Source organism: Heteronotia binoei, chromosome 4 (assembly GCF_032191835.1).
Source record: "Heteronotia binoei isolate CCM8104 ecotype False Entrance Well chromosome 4, APGP_CSIRO_Hbin_v1, whole genome shotgun sequence".
NCBI lineage: Eukaryota > Metazoa > Chordata > Lepidosauria > Squamata > Gekkonidae > Heteronotia > Heteronotia binoei.
The window spans coordinates 21,452,109-21,463,728 of NC_083226.1; the positions used below are offsets into that span (position 1 = coordinate 21,452,109).

Here is an 11,620-nt window from a genome sequence, read left to right on the forward strand (position 1 = left end):
TCTACTTGCAAATTGTCACCGTATGAAAGCACCTTGTGTATCAGAAACATTGGCCCTTTCTACATACACAGCTTACTTCCGATTTGCACTGAAGTCAGTTGGGGTTTACTTTGAATGCTGTTCCTGCGTTCCACATCTTTTTCTCTCTCTCTCCAATTTTTATTGAGAATTGCAGTGTATATACTCTGGATACCAATGAGAAAACCTGGGTACTGTTGTGGAGTTGGTTTCTCCTGATCGGTTAGTTTCACACTGAGTGTTTTTTTTTTAAATAGGAGATTATTCCAGCTGAATTTACTGTGAGGTTACCATTAGTGTTCTCCACCCCCCCCCCTCACCAGTAGTGAAGGAATTTAACACTAATCTGGGATACCTGGAGGAAAAAACTCACTGGCAGGCACTGTTTGAAAAGTTTAGTGAGAGGAAAAGCCAACCACTTGGCTGGGTAGGAGGTGGTTCATGAGGGGGGAGGTGGTGCTTTGTAGCCTGAGCCCCCCATTGTTATTTAGAAATGAAATGACAAAAGGGGAAAACAAGGTGTTGAGATGGACCAGACTTTTTTTTTTTAAACAGGCTGCTACTGTCACACGGCAGGTTCCACAGCATGATCCTCATGTTTGAAATGTTTGCAGTCAGAGTCAATTTAAAAGGAAACATTCTCCCCCCCCCCAACCCTCCCCCCCAAACCAAAATTGCCCAAGAGGGGAAAAAATCTTGCTGTTAAAAGCACTGCATCTTGACCAACTCACTGGCTATTTCTGTGAACAAGTCAGAAAAAGGCAACTACTTTCCTAATCTTCTATTTCCAAAGGCATCCCTAGTGCAAAGCTGACCAATAAGGAGAGACCAGCTTGCCAGCAAGAGGAGTGGAGGAAAAGTCCGAGGAAATATATCTGCTTTTAAAGGCTTGGAAATCAACTAATAGGTGGATGGGGAAATACTCCTCCGGAAAACCACTCTTGGAAACTACAGAGATACAGTGGAGTGACAGCAGAATGCTTGAGAAAAGATGTGGAAGGAATTGAAAAATCTTATGGGAAGGTGAGGTGAGTGTGCAAGGGAATACAGAAGCAAGTTTTTGAAGTGATGGAGTTGGGAGGTGAGACCCGTGGTAAACACAAATGCAGAAAGGGCTGACCACAGCTAAAAGAATCATTATCATTCTTTTTGTTCTATCCTTCCCCTCTCACTCAGTATATTCACACTAACCAAGTCACAGAGATGTATGAAACAGAGATGCAGTTAAGAAGAATATTTGAAAGCAAGAAGGATGCTCCAACTTAACTACCCAGGAGTCATTGATATTCAGTAGCAAAACAGCAGTGAATAAAATAGTAATTTAAACAGGCAGGATCCATGACTTCAAGTCACTAGAAGGTTGTTTCACCAAAACCATTGAATGTACCTTAGACAGCAGGAGAACTTCTGGAAGGATTGTTTCTCAAGGGTTTTTCAAGGCTCCTTCTTTCACAAGAGAATGTCCTCTCCCTTAGTTCTTTTGGTAAGTTTTAAGATGTGGCTTCACTCACATGGCATTTTTAGTGGGGTATCATTCTGACCCATGCCTGTTTCATTTTGGGATTAATCTCTTCCTTTGAGAACGCACGCATAGCTGGTCTTGAGGTCAAAAGGAGATTGAGGAAGAATCGCACTGCTACAGGACCAACCCTAAATCAGACTTTTCCCTGCAGCCGCTGTGGCCGGACCTGCCTGTCCCACATTGGTCTTGTCAGCCACCAGTGAGCCTGCAGCAAACGTGGACTATTGCACCCTTCTTAAATCTTCGTTCGCGAAGCCAAGCCGAGAGAGAGAGAGAGAAAGAGAGTATCTGGATAACAGCATGCCCAGAGGGATACACAGCACTCATAGTATGAAAAAGCACAGGTGTCCAAGAGTGATCATTGCTTATCCAAGCCAGCATTTCCTGTAAATTTATGACTACAAAACTGGAAAGGTACAAAATAGCAAAGGAAGCCAGAGCTTTGATGGCAGCTAAGTGAACGCTGGTGTTGAGATCCTTGGTGCTGATTCCATTGCGTTGCAAATGTCTTAGGTGCTTCCACACGGATATTATAACAAGACTGTGGGTGACAAAAACATCACAGAAAGAATGAAACCTGGAGCAGTAATTGCAATGGCAAGTTGCGTACAAGAGTGAGGCACCTTATCTTCTGAATCAAAGCTATTGTTCACATGCAATTTGTAGGGATCACAAATGGTGAAGCCCCTGCTCGATACTATGATAACAATAACAGTCATAGTCATAAAAGCAGAGAAGGCCACTGAGCCCAGAAGCAGCCGTGGGACCAGCCCAGAGAATCTTTGCTTGACTTGGAGGAAAAGAGGGTGGGAGAAAGTGATGATCTTGACAAAGTACAAAATGCTCAACAAGGCAGCACACAAAAGGTTGACAATATATGTAAAGAACCACATCATGTTATAATTAAATGGACATGATTCAATAGAAAAGTGTGCAGAAAAAAGGAAAGCATAGTCACATTTAGAATCACTATTCCCAGCCATGCGAGTCTGGCCAAGCCCAAACAGGTCAGGATCAGGTCGGTCGGGAAGAGTTTCCTGCTTCTGAACCAGTCAATGCAGCCCATGAGGACAATAAATCCATTTGCTACCATTCTGACAAGGGATTCCATGATGAGAAGTGCAAAGCTAGTAATCAATGAGATGTCCATCTTTCTGAGCACAAGAGAAAAGAGTTCCTTCTGGTGGGATAGTCACACTTCCCCTCAACAGCACACAGCACAACACTGGGGCCCTCTGATTTAAGAACACATCAGGGAGTTAGGAGCTATTTTCAAGTGCTGGCCCTACTGAGATGCAAATCTTCCTGGAAAGGACCATGTTACTAAATCTGTGTCCTGTTCTAGGATGTCACATTTGCACATTTGCCATAGATGCGAAATACGATTTTTGTGTCCGTTTTCAGAAATGATGATGGACTCTTATGGGATTAGTTGACTTTAAAGCATAGTTTGCCAAATTTCATCACTTATTATTAATTATATTGAAAGAAAAGCCTTTGTGTTGATTGATGGGCAGAGAAATCCTGTGCTGTGCTTGCACCATGAGGGCTGGCAGCTGCCTTAGTAGAGTGGAGAAGTGTAGGGATAACTTACACAGTTGTCAACAAAGTGGTCAACAGCCACCTGCAAGGTGAGGGAGGGAACCTGTTGTTCAGTAAGCTTTGGAGGTGTTTCTGGTCTCTGCTATGTTTGGCAGAGGCAGGCCTTGAATTCAGTAGGAGCTCACAGGAGTGCAGCTCCTGAACCTTCCTGAGGGTTCCCTCTCTTCCTCCCCACCTACCTTGTTCATTGAATAGTTGGTGCAGCTGCATAACAATCCCTGGATTATGAGAGTGAGCAGCCAGCCAGCCACCAGGAGTTCTGCCACACCCCCAGCAGCCTTCATTATCCCCTGGAGAAGTCCTGTGCCACCCTTTCTCCACTTCTTATGTGATTTTGGGCAGCTGGTGGCTTGCTGACCTTTTGACTGTGAGGCTCCAGACAAGGAGAGCCCCAGGTGAGTGAGGCCTGCTTGGGCTGGCTGGATCTCTAGCCAGTCCAAGCAGGCCTCTCTTGCCCAGGACTCTCCTTTCTTGCGTCAGGCTGCTTTTGGCTGGCGGGGGCACAGCAAATGCTAATGAGTTATGCTAATGAGCTCCACCACCTATTTTTCTACAAAATGACCCCTGGGCAGAGGACTATGACCAGTGGTACCTGCACTACCATCCATAGCCTCCAAAGGCATCCAAGAGCTTTCCCTCTTGGACATATCATCTGGCAGACCTCAAGGGGAGTCACAGATGGGATGAGGAGGGATTGGGGCAGGGAGGGGCGTGGAGCTCCTCTCCTGCAGTGAGGACCAAACAGACAGAGAAACAGTTGGGGCACAACACAGATTTTATTAACCTCATGGTGAGGTCTGAAGACTCCATTTGCTACCTCCCTGGAGTCAGGGGAGGACAACTGAGAATCCCTTGGCATGGCATGAATGTAAGTGGGGTGGAGTTGCAGGTGGGACTTGCGATGGCTGGCTGGATGCAATGCTGCAACTTCAAGGCATGGGCTGGGATAGCAGACTGAGCAGAGTGGGGGGTGGGAGACATTTTCAGACAGCTTCTGTGGTTGTGTATCTGGTGCAATAGAGACCGTAGACCATCTTTTGTTATTTTATGATCAACAGACTGTCCCAGGGCTCTTTGAATTGCCCTTATTCTGTGTAGAGATCAGCTTCCTTTCACATCCTCGGTGGTATCTCTGTTGTTTGCAGATTTTGATCCAGAAATAACTTGATCTGTTGCAAAGCATTTGACACTAGTGATCTCAATAAAATGATGATAAAACTCATATTATCCTGCTGGCCTTTTGAGAAATTGTATAGGTCCACCGTTAAATCCAATATGTTTTAGACTTTTATGAGATAAGAGGTATTTTATTGTTTTGGTACTTTGCCATTTTGCCTGTTTTGTCATGCTTTGTAGGATTTATTTTGTTTCTTTTGCTCTGTTGCATTGGTTTTATGTTCAAGACCTTTGGTCATATAAGTTTAATAATTAACCAAAGGAAAGGGGAGGAGGCAAGATTACCCACACCCAGAAGTCTCTCTGCTGAATCTTCACTTGCAGGTATACAAAACAGAGATCTTCTTTGACATTCTCAATCGTCCTTTGGTCCTTCAGACTTTCAAGGCTCACTTCCACTAAAAGTCCCTGCACTCCCAATTTGTGTAGAACAAGGGTTTGTGCCAGCATGAGATGGCTTCAGCACACCCTGGTGACAATAACAGAAGTCTACTGCTCTCATAGGAGCCACCGGCAGACCGTCCAAGGAGAAGGACAATTTTGATTGGGGGAAAAGATCACCAGATAACAGGGCAAAAATCAGAGTTAGATGAATTGACTCTATATGTTTTATACTGCTCTGTTCACAATTTTAGCCACATTGGTGAGGGCAACATAAAAAAAAAGTTGTTTCAATTATGGTGGTTCAAAGATTGTTTTGGGTATAGCCTGGCCCCAGTGTCCACCCGCATGATTGGAGCTGGCACAAGAACCTTTGGACCATGAAATAGCATATGTCTCTTTGAAGGGGAGAGTCCCCTGAATGTGGGGGTATATGGCAGTGTGGCAGTGCAAACCTTATTTTGGGGCACAGAGGGCAAAGAGTCATATCAGTTCCTTATTTAAATATCCTTTGAAGTGCAAGCCTAGTGGTGGTACTCCAAATAGAATGTGGGGCCAGAACCAGTGTTTGGGCCAAGCAGCACTGTAGAGGACAGCCTCCAAGATATGTCACTTGGGGTGTTCCAATGAGTTTTGGGGGTTCAGCCTGTCCCCAGTGTCCCCTCAAAGGGGAGCATCTGCTGAACATGAGGGTGTATGATCTGTGGCAGTCAAACCCTTATTTTGGGGTTCAGAGGGCATGAGGTCGTACTAGTTCCTTATTCAAATCTTCTTTGGAATACAGGCCCATTGGTGGTACTCCAAACATAAGCATGTGGTGCCAGAACCAGGGTTTGAACAAGACACCACTGTATGTCTTCTTGTCGGGGACCATCTTCTGAGCGTGGAGATGATTCACTTGGGATGGTCCAAAGATTGCTTTGGGGTGCAGCTTGGCCCCAGTGTCCGCCTGTGGGATTGTCCTAGGAGCAGCCCACTCTGGAGTGAATGGGATAAGAACTGGTCTTCAGGCAAGGAAACACCACATGTTCCATCAAAGGGGATGGTCTGCTGAATATGAAGCTGTATGCTGTGTAGTGGTTCCAACTTTTTGGGGGGTGAGTGTGCAGAGGGCATAATTTCATACCAATTCCTTATTCAAATCTCCTTTGAAATACTGGCCTGGTTGTAGTACTCCAAGTAGAAGCTTGTGGTGGCAGATGTGACCCAAAGATTGTTTTGAGGTGCAGCTTGGTCCTTGTGTCCACCTGTGTGATTGCTCTGGGGGCACCCCACTTTGGAGCAGCTGGAACAAGAACTGCAATTTGGACCTGGAAACGGCACAGAGTCCCCTTGAAGGGGAGAATCCCTTAAATGTGGGGGTGTATGACATATAATGGCCCAAACCTTATTTGCAGTTCAAAGCTTTCAGACTCTCAGTGTTTCTGGCTGAATTCATGAATGAGTTGTCAATAAGGAACAAATAAAAAACTGGGAACCAGCTTCAGTCTTTTAACAGAGCCAACAAACCAAAGGAGCTAAAAGGACTTTTTAAAAAAACATATTTACTGTACAATTAAATACAGTTGCAATTATCATCAGTTGCAACACGACTACAATGTCCATTACATATGTAGGTTAATATAATGAACCATATGATACATTGGTGCAAGTCCGGGTAGATTCTCAGTCTTCAGAATGTTATAAAATAAATTGTAAGCAATAAAGACATGCACATGTTTTCTTCAAACTTTTGCACTATAACAGTAATTATGATCTTAGTTTATCAAAAAGTGGAAAACATATACATTTCCATAGAAATATATATTAAATATATATATATTATTACCCCTTACTCAAACGATATTGCGGTAATGATCAATTGGCAACAAGTAGCATCACACTGAAACAACCCCATATGATCCCCTTTTGCATTTAATTATCGCCAACAAAAATTTTGCTACTAACGTGATCCTATTACCTGTCTCTCATAGGAACATCTGAATAAGACTCTGCACAGAAAGAAACTCAAAGTCTGTTCCAAGGGACATACAACCCAGTCCTTCTCCACAGCCCAACATTCAAGTCTGTTCTGTTGATTAAATGAGGAGAAAAAATTCTCTAGCCTCGCCTGTTAGATGATAAAGATTCCCTTTCATCCTTGAGGGTATGTCCTCTTCTGACCCATATCTATTTCACTTCCAATCCTAAATATTTACTTTTGTACAAAGGGGGGCAACCTTTCATACTGTGGACCACAATCTTTTGGCTCTTCTTCACCAACTCCACAGTCTGCCAACTTTCGTCCCAATTAGAATAATTGTCTGCTGAGTATCTTTCCCCCTCATTCTGTATTGGAAAAAAAAGTATGAGCAGACAAAATAAATGAAAGGGCGATAGATATCTAGAGGCAGACAGACTGTTCCAAGTGACATACACCCCAGATTTCACTGACTTACCTATCCTAGGAAAGTTCTAGATATGTAGTTTCCCAGACCACTTATTTCTCCCATTTGGAGATTCCTAATCATAGGAGGGCATTTTCCCTTGACAGATGTCAAGAACTCCCTTCTGTGGTCTTTGAGAGGTGATATAAAAATATTCCTAAGGCAGACAAGTTGTGCCTCTGTGTCTCAGGGAAAATCGAAATGACAGAACACATACTATTTCATGGCTGGTTTTACCAAGAAATTCATTCTAAGTTTGTCCTTCCCTTACTTAATAGGTATGCTGGATGCTCAGACTTGGTTTATACTAGAATGCTACTTATAGATGAAAACCCATCATTTTCAGCACTTAGCAAGAAGTACATTGTAAAATCTGCCAGATGACTTAAGCTTTTTATATGCTCTTATTGAGGAAATTTGGTAATAATTTTACTCATTACATGTTGCATGAATTATATGTGGGAGTGAATTTTTCAGTTCTTCCTTATTTACAGTTGCTGTGAACCTTGGTATGATTTCTGCTAGTCAATGAATGTTTTAATAAAGATGATGACTGCCAGGAAAATTTCAGGATGGATTATTCCCCGAGGGTTTTTCGGGTTCCTTCCTTCTCAAAAAAATGTCCTCTCCTTCAGTTCCTTTGATAAGTTTTAAGATGGTGGTTCACTCACATGACATTTTATGTGATGTATCATCCTGACCCATGTCTCTTTCAGTTTGGTATTGATTAATATCAGGATAACAGCATGGCCAGAGGAATACACACCACTGATATTGCAGAAAAATACTGTCCAAGAACCATTGTTGCTTCCCCAACCCAGAGCTTTGATGGCACTTAAATGAACATTGGTGTTGAGATCCCAGACTCCAATTCCATTGTGTTGCAAATGTCTTGTGTGCTTCCACAGAGATATTATTAACAAGGCTGTGGATGACAAAAATATCACAGAAAGGATGACATTTGGAACAATAAGTGAAATGACTAGTTCCATACAAGTGCGAGACTCCTGAACTTCTGAATCGTAGTGAAATGACTAGGTCTGTACAAGTGCGAGATTTCTGAATCAGAGGTATTGTTTAAAAGTACTAGGTAGGGATCACAAATGGCTAAGTCACTGACAGGTCTTGTGAAGACAATAATAGTCATAAAAGCAGAGAAAACTACTCAGCTTCACACTAGGCATGTCTTTGGAAATAGGAGATTAGGAGAGTAGTTGCCCTTGTCTGACTTGTTTGCAGAAATAGCCAGTGAGTTGGTTAAGATGCTTTTAGCAGCAAGTTTGATTCCCTTCTTGGGCAGTTTTGATTTTGAGAGGGGGGAAGCTTCCTTTTAAATTGACTCTGACTCTGGTAGGTTTTAAGATGGTGCTTCATTCACACCACATTTTAAGTGGTGTATCATCCTGATACATGCCTGTTTCAGTTTGGGATTAATTAATATCAGGATAACAGCATGCCCAAAGGGATACACAGCACTCATAGTTCGAAAAAGCACAGGCGTCCATGAGCGATGGTTGCTTATCCTAGCCTGTAATGATTGTAAACTGACAGCTAATCAACTGGAGAGGTACAAAACAGCAAAGGAAGCCAGAGTTTTGATGGGAGTTAAGTGGACGCTATTGTTGAGATCCTTGGTGCTGATTCCATTGTGTTGCAAATGTCTTAGATGTTTCCAAAGAGACTGGAAACGAGACTGTGGATGATAAAAGAAATCACAGAAAGAACAAAACCTGGAACACTAACTGCAATGAAAAGCTGCCTACACAAGTGAGGCAGCTTAATTCTAAATCATAACTATTGCTTAAAAGTAATTTGTAGGAATTATAAATAGTTAAGGAACTGCTTGATACTGTGATAATAGCAATAGCCATAGTCATATGCTAGAATGTTACTTATAGATGAGTATCCACTGGTTTCAGCACTTAGCTGTCAAGACTCCAACAGTTCAGGAAAGACAAACAGTCCACTTCATGAATGGCGGTTTATTATTCACTGACAATTCTGGAGGCAAAATGAGTTTTGCAAAGACTGGCGGGCTAAATTCTGTGTCCCCCTTAGGTTTGGATTAATTTACATTTTCAAGCGAAAACAGGAAGCAAAGCGCGGGCATTTGTGACCTCACCCCCCAACTATCCAGTCCCTTCTTCTCACAGGTGCTCCTGAATCAGCACTCTGGCCATGTGGTTACTATGGAAATTGCCCAGGCCGGTGGAAAGAATCTTGGTAACTTGTTGCAAAGACAAGCAAGGTAGAAGGGAAAGCAAAGCAGTACAGTAATATAAAGATTCACACATTAACCATGGCAAGGCACTTGACATTAGCAAGAGGTTTTCTGTGGCACCTTGTAAAATCTTCCCGATAAGGGTGGCTGAAGCTTTTTACATGTGCTTATTGAGGACATTTGATAATAATTTTACTCCTCACACATTGCATGTATAATATGTTGGAGTGAATTCTTCAGTTCTTTCTTATGTACAGTTGCTGTGAACCTTGGTATGACGTGCTAATTAATGAATGTTTTAATACAGATGATAAATACCAGGAAAATTTCAGGATGGATTGCTCCCCGAGGGTTTTTCAGGTTCCTTCTTTCTCAGGAAAATGTCCTCTCTCTTTGTTCCTTTGATAGGTTTTAAGATGGTGGTTCACTCACATGACATTTTACGCGATGTATCATCCTGACCCATGCCTGTTTCAGTTTGGGATTGATTAATATCAGGATAACAGCATGCCCAGAGGGATACGCAGCACTGATATTTCGGGAAAATAAAGGTGCCCAAGAACCATTGCTTCTTCTCCAATGCAATATTGTTTGTAAACTGATGGCTAGCCAACTGGAGAGGTACAAAACAGCAAAGGAAACCAGAGCTTTGATGGCACTTAAATGAACATTGGTGTTGAGATCCCTGACTCCAATTCCATTGTGCTGCAAATGTCTTGTGTGCTTCCACAGAGATATTATTAACAAGATTGTGGATGACAAAAATATCACAGAAGGGATGACATTTGGAACAATACGTGAAATGACTAGTTCCATACAAGTGCGAGACTCCAGAATTTCTGAATCGTAGCTATTATTCAAAAGTAAGAAGTAGGGATCACAAATGGCTAAGTCACTGATAGGTCTTGCGAAGGCAATAATAGTAATCAAAGCAGAGAAAACTACTGAGCCAAAAAGCAGCCATGGGATCAGGCTTGAGAATCTTTGCTTCACTTGGAGGAAAAGAGGGTGGGAGAAGATAGCAATCTTCATTAAATACCAAACACCAAGACAAGCAGCAAACCAAAGATTGACAGTTACTGTAAAGGACCACACGATAACAACGCTTAAATGTACCGGTTCCGATAGATAGGTGTGCAAAAAAAAGGACACCATAGTTACGTGCAGCATGACTAGTGCCTGCCACATTAATCTGGATAAGCCAAGACAGACCAGGATCAAGTCAGTGGGGGATAGTTTCTTGCTTCTGAACCAGTCAATGCAATTGACGAGGACAATAAATCCATTTGCTACTGTCCCAATGAGGGTTTCCAAGATGAGAAGCACAAAGCACAAAGCTAAGAACAAGGTGGCCATCTCTCTGAGCCCAAAAGAAAAGCGTAGTTTCTTTTGCTGTGATACTCACACTTTCCCTCCAGCACAACACTGGGTCCCTCCGTTTATGAACACAAAAACATCAGGGTTGCAGGAGCTATTTTCGTGTGCTGGCTCTGGGAAGATGCAAATCTTCCTGGAAAAGGCCATGTTACTAAATCTACGTTGTGTTCTAGGATGTCATATCTGCCCATTTTCATAGATAATAAAGATGATCTTTGCATCTGTTTTGTGCAAACAAAACAATGGGATTTGTTGATGTAAAAGTCCTGTTTGCCAACTTCCATAAGTTACTGTTTATTATGATATTTATGGAAACGGCTTACTATTGACTGATCTTCAGTGTAATCTTAAGGAAGGGGTGAAAGAGCTCAGGTACCAATCAGTCATTGTATGGGGTATCTCAAACGTCCCCTAGTATAAGTTGGACTTCTGATGGGGCAGCACCCCTGCATCACCCCTCCACCCTTGGCTGTTGTTGCAGCCCTGTGAAGGTGTTCCATCAGTGGGTCAGTGGCATAGATCCCTGTGCCAGAATGGAAGTGGGTGGGCCAGGAAGTAAAACTGGAAGTTGTTGGCTCCCTAGGCCGTTCAAGACTTTGAATGTTCCTCCTCTGCGGTAGATAGTTAAACCTTCAAAAACCAAAAAAAAATGTAGCCCATAGGTGCCCATGCCAACCCAAAAGTTCAGTGTTGTTCATTCTGGTGCAGTCACTGTCGGCATAGAAAATAATGCTTGGTGAGGCATGAGGCAATGCAATCTGACAGCTGCTGTCAAATAGCTGTCAAGTCGATGGACTGAAGATGATCTGGCAGATGAGAACTGGTTCTGGCCAGATAGATGATGCAACAAGGTGAGGAGTGCAGAACTGACTCAGAATGACTCAGCTGTCTCCTCAT

General features: G+C 42.8%; 1 protein-coding gene across 1 annotated transcript; it reads right to left on the reverse strand.

Moving 5' to 3' along the window:
• Positions 1-9,757: 9,757 nt before the first annotated feature.
• LOC132570055 (taste receptor type 2 member 1-like) lies at positions 9,758-10,702 on the reverse strand. The gene has a single exon (XM_060236497.1). It carries the CDS (start codon positions 10,700-10,702, stop codon positions 9,758-9,760), a length of 945 nt encoding a protein of 314 aa, XP_060092480.1.
• Positions 10,703-11,620: the final 918 nt, after the last annotated feature.